We start from the raw sequence: 23,877 nt of genomic DNA, 5'->3' as shown, positions 1-23,877 counted from the left end.
CTGTCGCCGGGCTGGAGTTCAGTGGCGCGATCTCAGCTCACTGAAACCTCCACCTCCCGGGTTCAAGCCATTCTCCTGCCTCAGCCTCCCGAGTAGCTGGGATTACAGGCATGTGCCACCACACCAGGCTAATTTTGTATTTTTAATAGAGACGGGTTTTCTCCATGTTGGTCAGTCTGGTCTCGAACTCCTGACCTCAGGTGATCCACCTGCCTCAGCCTCCGAAAGTTCTGGGATTACAAGCATGAGCCACCGCACCCAGCCAATAATTAGTATTAGTTCTCTAAATATTTGGCAGAATTCAGCAGTGAAAACTTCAAGATCCTGGTTGGTTGGTTGGTTGGTTTGCTTTTGATACAGAGTTTCATTCTTATTGCCCAGGCTGGAGTGCAATGGCACGATCTCAGCTCACCACAACCTCTACCTCCTGGGTTCAAGCAATTCTCCTGCCTCAGCCTTCCAAGTAGCTGAGATTACAGGCATGCACCACCAGGCCCGGCTGATTTTGTATTTTTAGTAGAGATAGGGTTTCTCCATGTTGGTCAGGCTGGTCGCGAACCCCCATCCTCAGTTGATCCGCCGGCCTCAGCCTCCCAAAGTGCTGTGATTACAGGTGTAAGCCACCACGCCCAGCCCCGGGCTTTTCTTTGATGGATGATTTTTTTATGACTGATTTCATTTCCTCCCTCATTCTTGGTCTGCTTAGATTTTCTTTTTATAGTTGATATCTTGGTATGTTGCATGTGTGCAGGAATTTATTCATTCTGTTATCAAACGTGTTGGTATATAGTCGTGCATAATAGTCTCTTATGATCCTTTGTATTTCTGTGGTATCAATGATTATGTGTCCTTTTTCATTTCTGATTTTGTTTTCTCTCTTTTATTCTTAGTCTAGCTAAAAGTTTGTCAGTTTTATCTTTTAAAGAAACAACTCTTCATTTTGTTGATCTTTTGAATTATTATTATTATTATTATTTTGAGACAGAGTCTCGCTCTGTCGCCCAGGCTGGAGTGCAGTGGCACAATCTCGGCTCACTGCAAGCTCCGCCTCCCGGGTTCACGCCAGTCTCCTGCCTCAGCCTCCCGAGTAGCTGGGACTACAGGCGCCCGCCACCTTGCCCGGCTAGTTTTTTGTATTTTTTAGTAGAGACGGGGTTTCACCATGTTAGCCAGGATGGTCTCAATCTCCTGACCTTGTGATCCGCCCATCTCGGCCTCCCAAAGTGCTGGGATTACAGGCTTGAGCCACTGCACCCGGCGTTGAATTATTTTTAATCTCTATTTCATTTGCTTCTGCTCTGAGCGTTATTTCCTTCCACCAATTTTGGGTTTAGTTCCTTCTTATTTTTTCGGTTGCTTTAGGTATATCATCAGATTATTAGAAGTTTATCTTCTTTTTTGATGTAGGCATTATTGCTGTAAATTTCCCTCTTAGGACTGCTTTTGCTGTGTCCCATAGATTTTGGTATGATGTGTTTCAATTCTTACTAGTCTCAAGGAATTTTTAAAATTTCCCTTTTGATTTCTTCCTTGACCCACTGGTTATTTAGTAGCATATTAATTTCCATGTGTTTGTAAAGTTTTCAGAGTTTTTTTGTTGTTGGTTTCTAGTTTTATAAAATTATGGTCACTTGATGTGATCGTTCTCTTCTTAAATTTGTTAAGACTTGTTTTGTAACCCAACTTATGATCCATCCTGGAGAATACCCTATGTGCAGTTGAAAGAATGTATATTTTGCAGCTGTTGGATGGAATGTTCTGTAGATGTCTGTTAGGTCCATTTGGTCAATGTGCAGTTTAAGTTTGATGTTTGTTTGTTGATTTCCTTTATTGATGATCTGTCCATTGTTGAAAGTGGGATGTTGAAGTTCCCTACTATTATTGTATTGCATTTTATCTCTCGCTTATGATTAATATTTACTTTGTATATCTGAGTGTTCCAATGTTAGGTATACATATATTTATTACATAGTTATATGAGGTGCATATATGTTGTTATATCTTCTTGTTGAACTGATCTTTTTATCATTATATAATGACCTACTTTGTCTCTTCTTACAACTTTTTACTTAAAGTCTATTTTGTCTGATATAAAGATGGCTACTCCTGCTGACATTTGGTTTCCATTTGCATGTTTTTCATTACTTCATTTTGTTTGTTCATCTTTAATGATGTGGTGAGTCTCTTGTAGGCAGCATATAGTTGGATCTGTTTTTAATCCATTCAACCACACTAAATCTTGTAAATAATTTAATCTGTTTACATTCAGAGTTATTATTGGTGAGGACTTATTTTTGCCATTTTGATAATTGTTTTCTGTTTTTTTTTTTTTTTAATAGATCCTTTGTTCTGCTCTTCCTCTCCTGTTTACCTCTACAATTTAGTGACTTTCTATGGTGCTAAGCTCTGTTTCCTTTTTCTTTTTCATTTTTGTATCTGCTGTAATTTCTTTCTTTGTGGTTACCATGGAGCTACCATAAAGAGTCTTACAGTTGTAATATGCTGTCTTAAGCTGATAGCAACTTGCCATTGGTCACATAAAAATACTTTTCCCCTCTCCTGTCAATTTATATTTTGCTGTTTTAATTTACTTTTTATCTGTTGTGTGTTTCTTAGCTTTTAATTGTAGCTGGTTTGTTTTTAACAATCTTTTACAACAATAATTACAACCACATCTTCATGGTTCTAATTATTGTCCTTTAATTTCTGGTTATAGCAGTTCTTTAAGCATTTCTTGTAAGGCTGGTCTAGTGGTCGTAAATTCCCTCAGGTTTTGCTTGTCTGCAAAGGTCTTTGTTTCTACTTCATATCTAAAGGATAGCTTTGCTGAATAAAGTATTCTTGGCTGACGGTTTTTGGGGTTTTTTTTTGCAGTCAGCACTTTGAACTTGTCCTTCTGTTATCTCCTGACTTGCAAGGTTTCTGCTGAGAAATCTGCTGATAACTTGGTAGTCTAATGGAGATTCCCTTATATGTGACTTGATACTTTTCTTTCTTTTTTTTTTTAATCTTTGTTTTATTTTGATAGTTTTTTGGGGGAACAGGTGGTGTTTGGTTACATGAATAAGTTCTTTAATGGTGATTTCTGAGATTTTGGTGCACACCCAAGCAGTGTATATTGTACACAATTTGTAGTGTTTTATCCTTCACCCCGCACACCACCCTTTCCCCTGAGACCCCAAAGTCCATTGTATCATTCTTATGCCTTTACATCCTCATAGCTTAACTCCTGGTAAGTGAGAATATAGGATGTTTGGTTTTCCATTCCTGAGTTTCTTCACTTAGAGTAATGATGTCTATTTCTGTCCAGGTTGCTGCAAATGCCGTTATTTCATTTCTTTTTATGGCTGAGTAGTAGTCCATGGTATATAGATACCATGGTATATATATATATATATATACACCACATTTCTTTATCCATTCGTTGATTGATGGACATTTGGGCTGGTTCCATATTTTTGCAGTTGTGAATTGTGCTGCTGTAAACATCTATGTGCGAGTAACTTGATGCTTTTCTCTTGCAGCTTTTAGAATTATCAAATAACTTTTGACGGTTTGATTATGATGTACCTTGGAGAGGATCTTCGTGGTTGAATATAGTTGGGGACCTTTAAGCTTCCTGGATCTGGATGTCCTTGTCTCTCCCAATACTTGGGAAGTTTTCAGCAATTATTTCATTAAATATGTTTTTTGTGCCTTTTTCCATCTTATCTCCCTCTAGCATACCTATAAAGCAAAAATGTGTCCACTTAATGATGTCTAATAAGTCTTACGGGTTTTTTCTTTCTTTTCTATTCTGGTATCTTTTTTTTTTCCTCTGACTGGGTTATTTCAAAAGACCTGTCTTCAAGTTCAGAAATTCTTCTACTTGATCTAGTCTATTGTTGAAGTACTCAGTTGTATTTTTTTTTTTCATTTTATTCATTGAATTCTTCAGCTCTGTGATTTCTGTTTGGTTCTTTTTTGTGATATCTCTTTGTTCAGCTTCTCTTTCATAGCATGAATTTTCTTGATTTAATTAAATTGTTTGTGTTCTCTTGTATTTCACTGAGTCTCCTTAAGATCATTATTTTGAACTTCTCTTTAGACATTTTGTAAATATCCTTTTCTTTTGGGTACATTATTGGAGACTTACTGTATTCATTTGGAGGTATCGTATTTCCTTGCTTTTTTATGTTTTTGTGTCTCTACATTGATATATGAACATGAGGTGGAATAGTCACTTTTACCTATTTCCTATGTTTTCCATCCCTTCATTTTCAGTCTATGTTTATCTTTAATGATGTGGTAAATCGTTTGTAGCCAGCCTATAGTTGGGTCCTTTTTAATCCATTCGACCACTCTAAATATTTTAATTAGAGTATTTAATCCATTTACATTCAGAGTTATTATTGATAGTTTAGGACTTATTTCTGCCATAAGCTTCATATGGTGAGACCTTTTCCTATAGGTGGGTCCTAGGTTGTTGATTGGGTATAGTGTGTTGCCTTTGGTTCTGGGTGGACTTAGTAGCAAGGTTTCTGTACAGTTTCTTCAACTGTAATTCACATTAGCAATCTCTGTGATTGCCTCAGTAGCCTAGGCTGCAGGAATTTGAAACAATCACAGACATTGTAGCCTAGGGGCAGTGGCACTGGGGCTGGTTGTTGGGCCAGGTACATGTTTGTACAGAGGTCTGAGACACTATCTGGCAGACGCTCCAGGAAGGCAGCAGCCACAACCAGGCTGACTTCAAGGCATGTGCAGGTGTGGCCAGCTATGTGGCTATGCAGTAGTCTCTCTGGGGAGGCAGGGCCATCACTGGTCCAGCTCTCATGCCAGATGCGGGCACAGCAGGCCAGCCAGCTGTTCGGTGGCTTCACCACAGTGCAGGCTTGCCTGTTCCATTGGTGGGTGGGATGCCACCTGGGTTCAGACACTGGCATCTCAGTAATTTTGTCTGGCCTGGGATCCAGCCAGTTACACTTAATAGTGATGCAAGCACCCATGTGAACATGGTGAAATGATGGCAGGGCCTCAGAGATGGAGAGAGTCAGTTGCTACTGGCCCCCAGGGCAGGACATACTCTACCAGTGGGTCTGGATCTGTGCTGTGACAACTTAGATTACAGGGGTGGGGAGTGCTCAACATGAGATCCTACTCAGAGAGTTCAGGTTTACAAATTCCCAGCTACTCTCCAAACTAGATTTGGGTTCTATGAGTACTGGGAGATTCTCCTGTAGCAAGATTTACTGGCATTTGTGGTGGCAATGAGGACTGCTGGGAATCTCCAGCTTACTTTTTCCCTGTAAGAAGTCCTCCCTGACCCTGAGCTAATCCCAGCAGGGAAGGCAGTGTGGCAGAGGCAGGATACCTTACTCCCCTGTCTGTGGTGGTATCCTGGGCTTTCATGTTCCACAGGAATTTTGCTGCCCCTCTAGTATTCTCCAGTGTACTTCATCAGTCACTACAGTCAAAATATCGTTGTTTGCTGGTTGTTTTGGTCACTTCTTGTTGGGGTGGAGGGGGACAACCACCAGGCAACTCTAATTGGTCATCTTGCTGACACCCCTTGACCACATTAATCTCTGATTTTTTTTTTTTCTTGAGACAGAGTCTTGCTCTGTCGCCGGGCTGGAGTTCAGTGGCGCGATCTCAGCTCACTGAAACCTCCACCTCCCGGGTTCAAGCCATTCTCCTGCCTCAGCCTCCCGAGTAACTGGGATTATAGGCACATGCCACCACGCCCAGCTAATTTTTGTATTTTTATTAGAGATGGGGTTTCACCACGTTGGCCAGGATGGTCTAGATATTTTGACCTCATGATCCACCCACCTCAGCCTCCCAAAGTGCTGGGATTACAGGCATGAGCCACCACGCCCAGCCACCAGCCTTTTAGAATCTATGTATTCAAGGAGAAATTTTAGCTTAGCACTTTCCTGGCCACCAGACCCTGACCACATATCTTGCCACCAGGATGTACCACAGATACCTCAGACTCCATAGTTCAAATCTTAATACATTATCTGTCCACCCAAAGGAGCTCCTCTTCCTGTATCCTCTGACCTTATCAATGACAGCGATGTCCTATTAAGTTACTTAAGCTAGATCTCTCAGTCTTTTGCCAAACCAGTATCTAGTTAATCCTCCAGCACCTGTTGATCCTGCCTTGTAATTATTTCTCAAAACTCTTACCCTCACTCCATTGCTATTTCTTTACTTCAGGTGTTCAAGCTGTCTTGCAGCAGCAGATGGTGTATCTGTCTCTCTACCACCACCTTTTAAAATAAGTTCTTTTTTCTAATTATGAAATTACTATGTGCTCAATGACAAAAACAATTTGGAAAACACAGAAGAGTACAGTTTTTTGTTTTTTGTTTTTTTTCAACACACACAGACTATCTTTAATTCCACCACCCAACGATAATTACTGGGTTTGTGTTTTTTAGTGAATATATATGTAGTTATTTTATTTAAATATGATACCTATAAATACTGTTTTATAATGTGCTTTTTTTATTTTATTTTTTTAGAGACAGGGTGTGTGTGCTGTTACCCAGGCTTTGGAGTGCAGTGGCATGATCATAGCTCACTGTAACTCAGCTCCTGGCCTCAAGCAGTCCTTCTGCCTCAACCTCCAGAGGAGCTGGGATTACAGGTGCAAGCCACCACACCCAACACATCATATACTTTTCTAAATTCACTTTTTCAAGTCAATAGAAACTTGCAAATTAATTTTTACTGGTTTTCCAAGTATTTCACTACTTAGGAATGATTTGCTTCAGGTAACCTATTATTACACATATAAGTGTATTTTAGTTTTTTACTTTTTCATATAACACTGAAGAACATCTTTGTATGCTCCTCTTTTCCTTTTTTTTCTGTTTTCATACAGTTGATTATTTTCTTATGATAGATGTTTAAAAGTAGAATTTCTGGGTCAGAGAATATACCTTAAGAATTTTGATCCATATTGCCAGATTGACCTACACAAAGAGTACCCATGAGTGTGTCCTTGTACCCTCAACCTAGACAATATTGGGTATCATCATTCTTTTTAAACCTTAGTCAAACTGAGAGATGAATATATTTAACTTTTTTGGGTTTTTTTTGAGATGGAGTCTCGCTCTGCAGTGCAGTTGCGTGATCTCAGCTCACTGCACCCTCCTCCTCCCAGGTTCAAGTGATTCTCCTGCCTCAGCCTTCTGAGTAGCTGGGATTACAGGCATGTGCCATCTCGCCTGGCTAATTTTTGTACTATCTATCTATCTATCTATTTATTTATTTAGAGAGAGAGAGAGAGAGGCAGGGTTTCACCATGTTGGCCAGGCTGGTATTGAACTCCTGACCTCTAGTGATCCACCTGCCTTGGCCTTCCAAAGTGCTGGGATTACAGCCTTGAGCCACCACACCCAGCCAATATTTAACTTTTATATTGGTAGTGATGGGGAATATTTTTTAATGTTCACTGGCCATTTTTATAATTTTGTAAGTTGCTTCCTTATGTACTTAGCCCATTTTTCTACTATTGGAGGTGTTGAAATGTTTTAATTATAAAAATTCTTTACATATTCAAAACATTAACCCTTCATCTTATTATTGCAAATGCTTTTTCACCCTTAGTCATTATTGCCATTTTTAATATTTAAATTTTCTATTATTTTATTATGAAATATTGTCAACATACACAAAACAAAATTATAGTTATCTATGTACCAACAATTGTTAACTGATAAGATTTTCCATATTTGTCTTAGGTTAAATCTTTTTTGTTGTTGTTAAGAAACCAACTGTTGCAGATACAACTGCCTCCCCCTCCCCTTCCCTATCCTTTCCCCTTACTCTCTCCCAAGTGGTAAATCGCTGTTAAGAGTTTGTGTATATCATTTCATGTATTTTTTATATGTGTGTATGTGTGTGTGTATCTATCTCCATAAGCAACATATTCTACTTTTAATGGTTTTTTACATTTACATAAATGCTATGATATTATTTTACCAATTGTTATTTTTATGCAATGAAATGTAACATGTTTTAACTCTTTTTATATTTATTTATGTTGATTCATATAGATCTATCTAATTCATTTTAACTGCTCTTCAGATTCTATTGTGTGAATAAATTCCCAAATTTATCCATTTTCTACCTCAGGGCAATAGTTTATTCCTTTTGACTGTTTCAAGCAATGAAGTAGTAAATGTCTTTATAAAAGTCTTTTTCTATACTTGTACAAAGTTTCTCAAGGGTATATACCTAAAGGAGTAATTTATGGATGATATAATAAATGCATGTTCAACTTCTATCAGAAAATACTGTTAAATATCTGCTGACAAAAATTTATACCAAATACCAAAAAAGTTGATACCTTAAAACCAAAATCTGACAAAGATATTCAACAAGTTAACACCAAATTGTTCTTTAAAGTAATTGTACAAATTTTAGTTCCCATCATCAAAAAAATTGCAGTTTCCATTTCCCCATATCCTTGCTAGTGTTTTTGTCAGTCTAATAGCTATGCACTGTTTTGTTTTCGTCGTCTTCATTTACCCTGACTTTATCACTAGTGAGGTTGAGCATTGTTTGTCAGTCATTGTATCAGTCTGGATTTAGTTGTAGAAAATGAAGCCATTGTAGCTATTTTAAGGAGAAAAGGATATAAAACAGAGAATTAGGTGCTTACAAAATCGTTGAAAGGACTGAAAGAGAAAATTCTATCAAATAAACTTAAGTAAACACATAAAGCTAATGACTACTATACTGAACAACATAATTCTATGTTCTTAATTTTTTTCTAGTTTTAACAATTAGCAAAACAGGAGTGTTAAAAATCTCCAACTGTGACTATGGATCTGTCTCCATTTAATTCGTATGATTTTTGCTTCATGTATTTTGAAACTCTGTTAGACTGTTGTGTCTTTCAGATGGCCCTTTTATTATTATTCCTCTTTATTCGTGTTAAATACTCCTTGCTTTGAAGTCTAGTTTGTTTAATATTAATTTCTCACATAACTGTTTGGTCTTCTCCATCCTTGACAATTTTTTTTTCCTTTAAACACTTTAAAGATATCATTCCATGATCTTCTGGCTTCCATCATTTCTTATGAGAAATCAGCTTTCATTTTTCCCGTGTAGGTTGTGTATTTTTTCTCCTCCACCTGCATTCAAGATTTTTTCTTTATATTTGAATTTCAGCAGTTTGACATAATCAGCTTCAGTATAGTTCCCATTGTACTTATTCTGCTTGAGGTTTTCTGAGCTGTTTGGATGGTAAATTGATGTTATTCCACCAAAACAGAAATCTGCTGTCTTTAACTTTCCACAAAGAAAACTCTGGGTACAGATGGCTTTACTTCTAAATTCTACAAAGCACTTAAGGGAGAAATAACACCAATAATACACAAACTCTCTCAAAGGAGAGGTGGGAATACTTGCCAGCCTGTTTTATGATGCTGGTACAACTTTAATACCAAAATTTGATAAAGATATTCCGAAAAAGAAAATTACAGATCACATTCCTCGTGAACATAAATGTAGTAATTGTTAACAAAATATTAGCAACTAAATTAAGCAATATATAAAAGGATCATGACGATATGAGATTTATTCTAGGAATGCAAGATTAGTTTTAACATTTAGAAATTGCCATATTAACTTCTCAAGAACCATGAAAGTTCATAGATTTTACCCTTTTTGCAGGCTAACAAGTTAGCCCACAACTTTTGGATCTTTGGATGCTGGCAAAAGATACATGACTCCTAGTCAGAGACAAGGGACCTCATTACTCACAGACAGCAAGCAATTTGAACTTTATGTTCTCATCAGTTTTTCTTACCCCCAGGTCCCACAGAAACAACACAGGGTGGGCCCACATGGATGTTGCACGTGCATTGAGTTTACATCACAGCTTAGGAAACTGCCACAATCTTAGGAAACCCCAGTCTTTAAAATGGGCTAAAAATAGACCTGTTCAACCTTTGCCTGGGAGGTAGACATTATCTTTACTCTACTGGACAGCCAACATACCTGACCTTTGCTCTAAAGGATGACATGACCATTTTCCAAGACCATTCCCTATACAAACATTCTGGAAAACAGTCTAGAACAAAAGCTGTTAGTTCATGTGCTCACAAGACATGCAAAAATGTGAGACCTTTTGAGGATTATCTCCTGGCACTGACCTCAATAAAAGGAAACTATGATCATCTTAGTAGATGCAGAAAAAATGAAAAAAAAAAAAAGTGTCACCACTTCATGGTAATAAAATAAACAGCAAATTAGGAATAGATGGCAAAAACAGCTAAATCATACATAATAATAAACACTTTTCCTTTAAGAATACACAAAGACTGTTTACCCTCATCACTTCTATTCAGCATCGTACTGAAAGTTCTAGCTAGTTCAGTAAGAAGTGGAAAAAGAAAAGGCATAAAGTTTGTAAAGGACAAAATAAAACTATTGTTATTTGCAGTCTCATGATTGCACATATAGAAAACTATGTAATCTACCAAGAAAAAAAAGACTATTTAATAGAACTAATAAGTAAGATTTAAGCAAGGTTTGAATATACAAATATAACTTATGCAAAAATCAGTTGTATCACTATGTATAGCAGAAAATAGAAATCAAAATTTAAAAAACAATACCATTTATAAAAAGCATCAGAAAATATCAAATACCTCTGAGTAAATCTCATGAAAGTAAAGTAACACCTCTACAAAGCATTACTGAGAGAAACTGAAGACCTAAATAAATGGAGATATATGTAAATGGATCAGAAGACTCAATATTGCTAAAACATTATTTTTCCCCAAATTAGTTTATAGACTCTATGTGATCCTAATCAAAATCCCAGCAGGCTTTAGAAATAAATTTACAAGTCAGCTCTAAGATGTCTATGGAAAAGGCTCTAACACAGCCAAAACAATTTTGAAAAAGAATAGTAAGTCAGAGGACTTGCCTGATTTGGGGACTTACTATAGAGTTATGCTAATCAAGACAGTCTGGGCCGGGCGCGGTGGCTCAAGCCTGTAATCCCAGCACTTTGGGAGGCCGAGACGGGTGGATCACGAGGTCAGGAGATCGAGACCATCCTGGCTAACACGGTGAAACCCCGTCTCTACTAAAAAAAAAATACAAAAAACTAGCCGGGCGAGGTGGCGGGCACCTGTAGTCCCAGCTACTCGGGAGGCTGAGGCAGGAGAATGGCGTAAACCGGGGAGGCGGAGCTTGCAGTGAGCTGAGATCCGGCCACTGCACTCCAGCCGAGGCGACAGAGCAAGACTCCGTCTCAAAAAAAAAAAAGACAGTCTGGTATTGGTATAAGATTGATCAATAGGTCAAAACAGAATTGAGTGCACAGAAATAGACACACACAAATACAGTCCAATTATTTGGGGTGGGGGAGCTGATTAGGCTTTGGAAAAAAATACACTATTTTTTAGAGCAGTTTTTAAAGTTCACAGCAAAATTGAGTAGAAACTATAGAGTATTTCCTTAAACCCCTGGCCACACACATGTACAGCCTCCAGTAGCCCTCATTAGAGTGGTACATTTGTTACTGTCAGTGAACCTACATTGATGTTGTTATCACCCTAAAGTCCATAGTTTACATTAAGGTTCACTCTTGGTGTTAAATATCTTATGGATTTTGGCAAATGTATAATGACATGTATTCATCAGTACAGTATCATATAACCCCATCCATTCATTCCTCCTTTCCCCACAACCTCTAGCAACCTGTCATCAGTTGATTTCTGATCAAGGGATCAGATTAATTTAATAGGGAAAGGAAAGGTCTTTTAATGAATGGTACTAGAACAACTGGATATCCATATGGAAGAAAAGTAACCTCTTGTTATATACAAAATTAATTTGAGATGGATCATAGATCTAAACACAAAAGTTGTGACCATAAGACTTAATAGCTACTTAACACGTGGAAAGATACACAAATAGCTACTTAGCACATGGAAAGGTGTTCAGTATGTTAGTTATCAGGGAAATGCAAATTAAAACTATACCAAAGTACTATTTCAAATCCGATAAAATGACTAAAATAAAAAAAGACTGATGATACCAGGTGTTGGTAAGGATATAGAACAACTGGAGATCTGATACATTGTTTCTGGGAGAATGAAATGAAATGACCACTTCGAAGAACTCTTTAGCAATTTGTAAATTTAAACACATCTATTCTATGACTCAGCAATTCTACTGTTAGGTATTTACCCAATAGAAATGAAAACACATGTTCACAAAAAGACTTTCCCATGGATTTTCATAACAGTCTTATTTATAATAACCAAAAACTGTAAATAACATATACATCCATCAACAAGAGAAGGAACAAACAAATCGTAGCATACAGGTTGAGTGTGCCTTATCTGAAATGCTTGAGACCAGAGTGTTTTGGATTTTGGATTTGGGTGGGGAGGGGATTTTGAGTATTTACGTTATACTTGCTAGTTGAACATCCCAAATCTGAAAATCCAAAATTTGAAATGTTCCAATGAGCATTTCTCTTGAACATCATGTTGATACTCAGAAAGTTTTGGGTTTGGGAGGATTTTGTATTTTCAGGTTGGGCATGCTCAACCTGTGTTCATACAGTGGGATACTAATCAACAATAAAAAGAAAGGAATTATTGTCCCATGCACCAACATGAATAAATTTCAAAAACATCATGCTTAGCCAGAGACAGATATAAAAGAGAACATTTGGAATGATTTCCTTTATATGGAGAGAGGAAAGGATTGGATAGAAAACAAGGGAACTTTCTGTTATGATGAGTATGTTCCATACCTTGTTTTTATTGATGGTTATTTAGATTTATGTAGTCTTCAAAACTTGTCAAACCAAACACTTAAGTTTTGTGCATTTATTATTTGGACTGTATCTTGAGAGAAAGCAGTTGATTATTAATCACAATGAAAGCAGAGAGAAAGGACAAAGGTTATCACAAATGTGATTAGCAAAGAGACAAGAGATGTGAAGGATAGACAACAGAATTAAAATGTTGAATAATTGTTCTTCTCAAATAAGGTAACAGGAGAAGTACAACAGAAAAAAAAAAAAAAGCGAGAATAGGACACTTCTAAACTGAAGGAAAACATTCATTAGCCATTAGCCATATATGAAGGAACCAACTTTACTAGTGGGGTAGATATAAAGAGGCTGAGACTCAGGTCAGGCCTTGTTTCTAATATCACACAATAACTTAGCCTGATAGGATGTGACCTTGACCAAACTATAGCAGTAACAATTACCGTGGAAGCAAGAAGGATTTAGGACTATTTTAGAGGTAGAATTAGCTTCTATCTACCTCAGCCTTGGGCCTTGTCTACCTGATGAATTCATTTAAAAATATGAAGATGCCACATCTTTTGAGAAGCTAACCCTGGCCCATTAAGCCAAAATTTGGCACTTCTGCTGTATGGTAGTAATACTTTGAACATACCTCTATTATAGAATTAATCATACTAATGTGGAAATTATGTGTCAGCTATAATGTTAAGAGGTCCTTAAGGTTAGCATCAGCATCATACTTAGAACTAATTGAGTGGATGAATGCATGATTACAAATGGTTATCTTAAAATTTCTTGTAGTACTGTGAGATGAATAATGACATCCATTTGGATAAGAATAGTGGGAGAAGGAGATTTCAAAAGAGATAATGAGGTTTTATTTGAACATACAAATATAGGGGTGCCTTGGGACCCCCAAGGGAAAATATAAACTAGTACTTTTAAGACAGAAGTTCAGAAAAGAAGTAGGCCGGATGCCGTGGCTCATGCCTATAATCCCAGCACTTTGGATGGCTGAGGAGGGCAGCTCGCTTGAGTCCAGGAGTTCATGACCAGACTAGGCAACATGGCAAAACCCTGTCTCTACAAAAAAAAAAAAAAAAAAAAAAGAGCCAGGCCTGATGGCGCACCTGTAGTCCCAGCTACTCAGGAGGCTGAGGTGGGAGGACCCTTGAGTCCAGCAGTGAGCAATGATTGCATCACTATACTCCAGCCTGGGCAATAGAGTGAGACCTTGTCTTTAAAAGCAAAACAAAAGTAGGCCTTGAGATAGAATTGGGAATTATTATTAACATATCGAGGATAGTTGAAACCATGGAATTGCATGAATTTAGTAAATTTAGTTCAGGGATAGAACCCTAATAAGCAACATTTTGGTTGGAATGTGAGAGTGGATAGGTAGGCATGGACAAAGAAACAATAACTCACTTTAGTTTTTTTTTTAATAGATTCAGGGGGTACATAATACAGGTTTGTTACGTGGATATATTACGTAATGGTGAAGTTTCGGCTTTTAGTGAACCCATCACCCAAATAGTGAAAAATTGTATACACATACACACACATATATATGTATATGTTTCTCAATATCCCTTTCTGTTTTAAGTTCAATGACAGAAAGCTGCAAAGGGACTCATTTTAAATTTCAAATGGCAAAGCAAATGGAGAGACCCATTTACTGTAGCATTTACAGCAGCATGTCTCTTTCCCAGGATGTGTGTTCCAAGAAGACTAGGAAGTTTTCTACATAAAGCTTTTCATCCTGGGTGTGGTAATAGTCTCAGCATTATAATTTCAACCTAATAGTTACAATGCAAAAGATACGTTGCTTTTGACCCCAGTATTCATTAGAAAATTCCATATTCTTTGCTCAAAACTGTGAGGTTGACAAAATGAGTTTCTCTACACTGACCTTTTAGAGCCATTTAGTTTAAGCATCTTCTTAGCCAGTCATTTAAAGATTGTCCATGCAGTTTTCAAGACACAGGCAATTTAGAAAAACATTAGTGTGACTCATTAGTAGGCACCATAGATGCCCAGTAACCATAGGAGATGATACTCAGAAAGGACCAACTACTCAACAAGTGGTTGTTTTAGTTTGCCTTGGCTTTACAATGGTTTTTATCTCTTCACTCATTTTGTAGTCTTTCTGCCTTTCAAGGCCAGTACAGGAAACCTAGCTAAACCATTTTCATCTTGAGACTACATGGTTTTGAAGCTAGACCTCAGTAAGGACCAAAAAAATGCCACAGAAAAGCAGTGAATTCAGTGCAAAGGACCCTCTTATCGGAGTCAGAAAACCATAGAATGTTCCAGCTGTCTTGCTTGAGCTTATGCATTGCCCTCCTTGAGCATCAGTCTCCTTGTCTATCAAATGGGGATAGTCATACCAACCTCCACATAGTGAACTGGGTTTTCTCATACCTTGCTGGTGAGACTACAAATTGATTTAATGTTTCTTGAATATAATGTGGCTATCTATATCAAGAGCCCTAAAAATATGCATACCCTTTGACTCAGTAATTCCACTTGTGGAAAATAGTCTGAAATCTGGCAAGGATTTCTACTCAAAATGTTCAGCACAGCATGGTTTATAATAAGGAATATTGAAAACAACCAAAAGTTGCAAAAATATTCCACTGGTAGAATATCATTCAATCATTAAAAATGATGTTTATGTATCCAGTCAGACCTCTAGAACCTAGATCATTTTACAGGAAATAAATAGTTCAAAAAAATGTTTTGTGACACCACAGGGATATAATCAGTAAAATTCAACTTGTGGGAAAGTGTATAGGATGAACAACCAGGTTTCATCAACAAATACATACATTTTCAAAGGGGGTTTCAAAAGGTGGAGGGTAGCTAACAGATTAAAAAGAGACTTAAGTCATATTAACCAGTCACAATGTGTGGTTCTTGTTTGGATTCTAATTTTTTTAAAAAAAAAGACATTTATGGTACATTTAGAAATTTGAACACCAGTTATTTGATGGTATTAAGGAATGGTGATTTTTAGATGTGATAATGATGGGTTTTTTTTTTTAAGTGATTTTTTTTTAGAGATAGAAATGGAAACATTTACAAAGGAAAAATATGCCTTGGATTTTCTTAAACTTTATGTGGACAGATGGGATTGTCCACACAGATGGGATTGGCCATGGATTGATGATAGTCAGGGCTGTGTGATGAATGCATGGGTATTTGTTATCCTCTTCTGTCAATTTTTTTTATGGTTTATGTTAACTTTTTAATAATACAGTTTTTAAAGATTTAAAATATAATGGTTAACCAAGATATTTTCATGACATAGAAGGGGCCTAAATTGTCATTGCATGAAATTCAGTATAATGTCAATCATGTGGAGAAAGAATCAAATAGAAAAACATGAAAGGAAAATTATCAAACTGGATTGTCTTTGAAAGGTGAAATTATGGCCAATTTTTCTACTTATTTTTCTGCTTTTCTTTACTATATAAATGTCTTTGATGAGCCTATGTTACCCTTATAATCAGAAAAAAACAAATTTTCACTCTGGTTAGAACTCTTTTAGAATCTTAGCTTGAAATAACATAAGTAAAACAGCATAGTAAAATAACTTGTGTACCTGGGAAGGTCAAGGTTTAAAGTAGATGCGGAGGTCTAAGTATAGTAATGCACTGCATAATGACTTTTCAGTCAACAACAGACCACATATACAATGGTGGTCCTGTAAGAATACAATACTGTATTTTTACTGTACCCTTTCTATGTTTAGATATACAAACACTTACCATTGTGTTACAGTTGCCTGCATTGTTCCCTGCAGTAACATACTGTATATGTTTGTAGCTTGGGAACAGTAGGCTATTCCATATAGCCTAGGTTAGGCTATACTATCTAAGTTTGTGTAAGTATACTCTATGATGTTTGCACAATGACAAAGTTGCCTAATAATGCAGTTCTCAGAATGCGTCCCCATATGCCATTACAGCTCTGTTTCTTTCAATTCTACTTATCTCTACTTGGCTTTATTCTCTAAGCAGATGTTCTCCATGTAACAAGTTGACTACTAGCACCCCCACAGTTACACATTTTAGTTTAGATATCCCCAGTGGAAAGAGATTTTTCCTATGGTCATATATTAATCCCACAGAAGATGTTGAGTGGTCCTCCCTAGGTCATATACTCATCCTGGAACCAGTCATTATGGCCAAGCTGATGAGTACTTTGACTGTCCTGAAGCACATGCTCACTCCTGAATTAGCAAGAGGGTAGCATCTTTAACAAGGCCCCCAGGACCATATGGAATAGGAGAGGAGAATGTGCTGGGCAGATAAAAACCAAAGCTTTCACAGTCTGCTCCCTAATGGTGTTCTTGGGATGATTCATTGGGATGATTAAGATGAAAAACACTTTATTCTATTTTGTTTGCCCATGTGTGTGTGTGCGTGTGTGTATAGGCAGGGTCTCACTATGTTTCTCAGGCCAGTCTCAAACTTCTGGGCTCAAACAGTCCTCCTGCCTAAGCCTCCTAAAGTGCAGGGATTACAATTGTAAGCTACTGTACCCAGTCAAAACACTTGATTTTTTTTTCTTCAGATGGAGTCTCACTTTGTTGCCCAGGCTAGAGTGCAGTGGCATGATCTTGACTTACTGCAACTTCGACTTCCTGGGTTGAAGCGATTCTCCTGCCTCAGCCTCCTGAGTAACTGGGACTACAGGTACCAGCCACCATGCCTGGCTAATTTTTGTATTTTTAGTAGAGACAGGGTTTCACCATATTGGCCAGGCTGGTCTGGAACTCCTGACCTCAAGTGATCCACCTGCCTCGGCCTCCTAAAGTCCTGGGATTACAGATGTGATCCCCCATGTCTGGCTACAGACAAAACACTTTGTAAATCGAAGAGTTCTGCGCAAATGTACAAGCGAGTTTTTAAAAGTCTAATTTTGTTAAATCAGATTGTAATAAGATTCTCAGTGTGTACATATATCAGTCTATCAATTTCCTTTATTAGAAGAGGTCTGGTGATCATCATTTCATATTTCCCAATTTTAAAACCGTAGGAGTACTCAGTAGCCCAGGTAGATACATTTTCTAATGTAAAAGATGAAAGGAGGCATTATTTTGTACCTTCAAAGTAGTAAACTTGGAATGGCTCTAAACATGAATTATTCATCAGTTTCTCCTTCCTTTTACAAAAACCTGTGTTGTTAAATGAATAGTGGTGGGGCCTGTAGTGCGCTTACACACCAAAACCTCAGTTGCTTTGTGTATATCTCTGAAAGTTAACATGTTGATTTGCAGAACTGCTATATTTGCAGTCCTACCCTTCTCATACATGTCAGTGCAGTAGCATTCAATTCTAGGCCAAGGTTGATTTATCTACAAGGTCTTTTATAGTCTTAAAATATTCTTTTCAATGATTGCTGCTCTGTGGATTAATAAAAGAGTTACTGTTGTCAGTCCAGTTTACAAACAGCTCTAGAAAACTGTTTTTTGTACTGAAAAGATGGAAATTATTTCTTAAATGTTATTGTCAACCCTCAGGACTGGTACTTTTCAATAAAAGCAATTAGATTCTCACTGTTTGTTATGCTGTTAATGGTGATAGAGTCTTTAAAAATAGGGAACCTACAACTGGCTTTAGAAGTTTAAGTTGTGGCCAGGCATGGTGGCCCATGCCTATAATTGTAGCACTTTGGGAGGCCGAGGCAGGAGGATCACTTCAGGCCAGAAGTTCAAGAAGAGCCTCGTCAATATAGCAAAACCCCATTTCTACAAATAAAAAATAAAAAATTAACTGGGTGTGGTGGTACACAGGTGTAGTCCCAACTACTTTTGAGACTGAGGCAGGAAGATTTCTTGAACCCAGGAGGTTAGAGTTGTAGTGAGCTATGATCATGCCTCTGCACTCCAGCCTGGGTGACAGAGTGAGACCCTGTCTCTAAAAAAAGAAAAAAAAGTATAAGTTGTAATAAGAGTGTCTAGGTTGAATCATTGTACTGTATCTTCTAAACCCTTGCATTGGGGCTCCCTAGTAGTTTAAAAAGGAACGCTTTTTAAGAGCATAAAGGTCATTATAAATCATTTCACTTGTTGTTAGACTCTTCAAACCAGTAAGAATGACTAGACAATCATTTTCATTCATTTTTTTCTTGAAAAATAATATTCAAATAACCAAAAGAAAGAAGAGAGAAAAAAATTCTTACAGAAAGAGCTGATTATTCAGGAGTAAATCTAAGGAAATTCTTACTTGAGATGCTTTACTCAAACTTGTGTTGTGTCTGCTTGTTTGAGGGGTCCAAGCCTGTGTATTGTAAGATTCATCACTGAAGGTGAAGATGTTGCTGGCCTATTCAGATTGATAACATGCATTTCTCCCCCACATCTAGCTACGTGGTGAACATGGGTCTGATTGACAAACTGTGTGCCTGCTTCCTCTCGGTGCAAGGCCCAGTGGATGAGAATCCCAAGATGGCCACATTTCTGCAGCATGCCACAGGACTCTTACATGCAATGTGCACATTGTGCTTTGCTGTCACTGGAAGGTAAGGCATCTACTTGATCTCAATCTAGACTCAACTTTTGGAACATCTCTTGAATTTTGCCCATTCTAGGGTCATTTCATAGGATTTCAGGTGGTCATCTTGGCCATCTTTCCTCTTTGTTGTTTCCCCATCATTGGCTTTCTATATTGAGATGTATATTAATTTCTCATTTTTCTAGGCCACATACTCTTGCCAGTCTTTTTTTCTTGTTGGTGTCATAAATTTGACTATCATTGCTGGAAGAGACCTACGAAGTCATCCAGTCCCTCTTCCACTGAGATCCAGAGGAGTCCAGTGATTCTCCTTCAGTCATTGAAGGAAACAAAGCCTAGACCAGAACAAGCCAAGCCCTCAGCCCTACACAGCGTAGCCTGAAAAGTGCTCATTACCGTCATTCATGTGCTTTCCATTATAGGCTCCTAGGTTTATTTATTTTCGCTCTGTCCCTTCTTCCAGAGTACTTCCATGAATAAGGGAAGGGAGCCATCTAAAACAATAGGTCCCTGAAGTCACACATGACCCATGGGCATTGTGAAAGCCAGCGTACCAGGGACTACTACTGGCCTGTTTGGCTATTTAGACTACCCCATCCCATCCTACCCCATCCCACCCTGTGGACTGTCCTCAAAAACAATAATTCTCTAGGAAGGACACAAGTAACCCTCTGGGTCTTCTTTTCTTCTCCCCAACCCATCCCTCACCAAGTAAGAATCGTTGATCATAGTGCCTCCATTTTTCTGATAGGAATATGACATATCCCTTAGGCATATTGAGGATATTCAATCAAATAATTTTCTTATAATTAATTCTGAACAGCACATATGTATTACCTATTTTGTAATTATGTGTTTTGTATTTTTAAGAATTTGTCAATTTGAAGCTTCTAAAGTCAAGCTTCTTAAGGAAATATTATCCATCTACATTCAATGTTCACAGAATACCAGTAACTATATTCAGAACATTTTAAGAGAGGGAAACTGTATTCTGAAATGAACATCCTCAACATTTTTTAGTTCATTATACATAGGACCCCTAAGCCTACCTATCCTTCCTTTCTTACCCAGTCCCTCACCACCAGTCACATTCTAATAAAATTAAGACTGTCTAGAGAAGTCAGCAAAGCCAAGCATGCCTGTATTCAGTGTTCCAAGTTAGTCTCTTTCCATCAAGAAATGTAGACCAAGCCTACCTTCAGTGAGAGCTCAGGAAGTGACTGTTTGTGGGTCTGTGACCTAAGTAGGATCCGGTAGTAGCATGCTACACAGAGGTTGGCATACCAAACACTGTCCATCTGGAACAGTGGCATCTGCCAGCTTGGAGGCCACCATGCTGCCCAGCTAGTTATGGTCCAATGGCCAGGCCCCTCCCTGGAGGTCTCCTCTCAGGCAGAAGACCTGTGCTGACCTTGTCTTTTCTTGAACACACAGCATTACATTACAAACCTGCCAGCATCTCAAGTCTGCGTCACCTGTATTTTCTTGAATCCAGATCAATATCACAAACATAAGCGTTTCCATATGTGATTGCTGTACAGTCTGTGGGCTTCAGCTTTCACTTTCACACAGATTCAGTCACTTGAAATCTATGGAATTTAAAAGAAACCTAAAGGTCATTCACCATCACTTGTTTTTTGTAGGAAAAGCAACTGAGCCAAACTGACTTGAATCAGGACCTGAGATTTCTAGCTTGGTGCTCCTTCCACTTGACTTTATGTGATTCAGGATGTAGGAGCATATATTTCATTTCTTTGAAAATTGTCTCAATTACATATGGAACATGGAAATAGGATCTTCTTCTCTTTAATGCACACAGTCATGCTCTTGTTCTCAAGACACTGAGCATCTGTCCTGTGCCAAACACCAAGTTAGGTAGGTAATAAAGATACTACCCTCAGGGAGCCAAGAGTCTAGTGTGAGGTCAGACTTATAAAGTAATAGTTATAGCAGAAGAGAATTTGCACAGAAAAGGAAGTAAAGCACTTACAGAGGAGGTCAAAATAGGCATCCATAGGCAGAATCCAAGAAAAGTGGAAGGAAAAATCAATTGAGAAAAAGGACATGATATGTACATTATGTGGTATACCAGATGTTATTGGTGCCTTTGGTTCACCTGGAGGTCATCTGCCAATGGCTTTCTATATTTCTCTGCCTCAGGACGTTCTCTGCACAAGGAGCTATTTGCTAGAATGCAGAGAAGTTTAACGCCTCCAGTAGTGACCCTCAAACAATAAATTGGTGGATAATACCCCCACCTCCCTAATGTTCAGTAGTACAATTCTGAGTATATTCTGTACAGTTCTCACAGGATCCTCAGCCCTAACCTGTTTTTTGTTTGTTTGTTTTGTTTTTGAGACTGAATCTTATTCTGTCGCCCAGACTGGAGTATAGTGGCACTATCTCAGCTCACTGCAACTTCTGCCTCCCATATTCAAGCAATTCTCCTGCCTCAGCCAGCTGAGTAGCTGGGATTACAGGCACAGGCCACCACTCCTGGCTAATTTTGGTATTTTTAGTAGAGATGGGGTTTCACCATGTTGGCCAGTCTGGTCTCAAACTCCTGACCTCAAGTGCTCCATCACCTTGGCCTCCCAAAGTGCTGGGTGCACCCGGCCCATAACCTGTTCTTTAACACATCCTTGATTTAGTTTTCTCCGTTCCCTGTTTCTCTTCTCTTCATCCTCACAAATAATCTATTTGAACCCATATTATTTTTTCAGGATCTGCTTTTAGGGCAGCCCAAACCAAGAGATATGGACATACAAGACTTAGTGTCATGTTTAGTTTGATGTAGCTGTGCAATTGGGCAACTGGGGAGAGCAGCAGGACATGAGATATTAAATGAGCTCCATAAATGTTGGTTCTTGGGAGGTACAAAGGGCTACAAGAGCTAGACTAGAGCTGTTGAAGGCTGCTAAAGTTGCTTGAGAGGGAGGACAGGATCAAATTTCTGTTACAGAATGATCACTCCTACTAAGAAACATAGAGATAACTGGAATGGCACAAGCCTAGAGGCAGAAGGATTAGTAAAGAGGCTCTTGCATAATCCATGTGAGACATGTTGAGGGCCAGTAAGGTCAGTGAAAATAGAGATGAGCAAATACATTAAGAGGGAGTAGAACAAATGTAGGGGAGATGGCATAGGGTTTCATGGTGTGGGGGGTGAAAGGAAGGTAAGCATCTACAATGACTCCCAGGTTTCTAACTATAAAATTTTGAATGGTAGATAGCAGTCTCCAAATTAGGAAATATTTATAAACAGTTTTTCATAGTGGAAATATGAGTTTGGTCCTAGACATGCCTAAGGGTTATTATATATGATACAAGATTATCATATATATACACATATACATATACATATACATACATGTATATGTATAAACTTTGGTCTACTTGGATAATCTTTAGGCATGCCTAGGACCAAACTTATATTTCCACTAAGAGAAACTGCTTATATTCTCAAACTTGGAGACTATACTGTCTACTGCTCAAAATATTATATTTATTATATATTTATACATCCGATAAATTATGTTTACACATCTGATACATTTTATTTAAAAATTTTAATTACTATATAATTTATTTTATTAGGTATATGAAATATAATTCCTTCTATGTACACATACAGCTGGATTTTAAACAGTGATTTACTCTTTATAGTTTTTAAGAATTCTTAATCTATTTTTCTTCATTATAATTTCCTTCTGTAACCTCAATTGCTTAGCAAACTTCTATTATTAGGACTTACTACAAAAACAGATTATTCTAGAAAGAAAGTCCAGGTGGTTTCCTGGCTTAATTTACCTAGGAAATTCTTTGCAGTATCAGTGTAAGCTGCTTCTCTGAAAGACCTGAGAAAAATGACCCCTCATTGTTGTTCTTCCTCTCAGCCTTCAGTTTCCCAACATTTCCTGAACACCACCAGACTACAGGTATACAGGGAGTTTTTTCTACCTCCTCAGATTCGTTTACTTCTGATATTTACAGATTGTTTTCTCCTGCTTATTTCTTCATGAAAAGTATATTTCTAAACTATAAATCACAGTGATAAGCATTTTGTTGCATGCGTTAAATAGAGTTTCTGCTACAGGTCATAGGCATGTCCAAGAGGAAAGGTAGTGTGGTTTTTGCTTTATTGGAGTAATTCACATAATATCTATTTTGGCTACCAGAGGCTAACCAGAGCCAGAGTCAAGGAAGGCTTTGTCCTCATAGCCCTTTTGTGCCAGGAATGAAAGAGGAAGAGGAACTAGAGAGGGCTTCAAAAATTGCCTCTTGCGATGGCAGAGCCTGAGATAATTAAGGGGACTAATTGATAGCACTGGGCTTTGAGTAAACACTGCAGTCTGCCGGTGACCCAGCCTTTGTGATGGTGATTACCGCTAGTCTGCCTTTGCACTATTCTCCTATTGTGCCCTTAATCTTCTCATTTTTACCTAGGTTTTCTTTTTTCTTTCTTTTCTTTTTTCTTTTTTTTTGAAACGGAGTCTTGCTCTGTCGCCCAGGCTAGAGTGCAGTGGTGCCATCTCAGCTCACTGCAACCTCTGCCTCCTTTGTTCAAGC

The 23,877-nt window shown here is 37.9% G+C and overlaps 1 protein-coding gene across 1 annotated transcript in view; it reads left to right on the top strand.

The window, feature by feature from the left end:
• SCAPER (S-phase cyclin A-associated protein in the ER) overlaps positions 1–23,877 on the top strand; it is a 565,180-nt gene that overhangs the window by 484,613 nt on the left and 56,690 nt on the right. Inside the window, exon 27 of the mRNA XM_011932825.1 lies at positions 19,160–19,315. Coding sequence (XP_011788215.1) covers positions 19,160–19,315 — 156 coding nt within the window. The remainder of the gene's footprint in view (positions 1–19,159; positions 19,316–23,877) is intronic.

Source organism: Colobus angolensis, unplaced genomic scaffold, assembly GCF_000951035.1.
Source record: "Colobus angolensis palliatus isolate OR3802 unplaced genomic scaffold, Cang.pa_1.0 Scaffold99, whole genome shotgun sequence".
Taxonomy (NCBI): Eukaryota; Metazoa; Chordata; class Mammalia; order Primates; family Cercopithecidae; genus Colobus; species Colobus angolensis.
The sequence above is the reverse complement of the archived record's forward strand: the minus strand, read 5'-3'. Positions and strand labels throughout refer to the sequence as shown.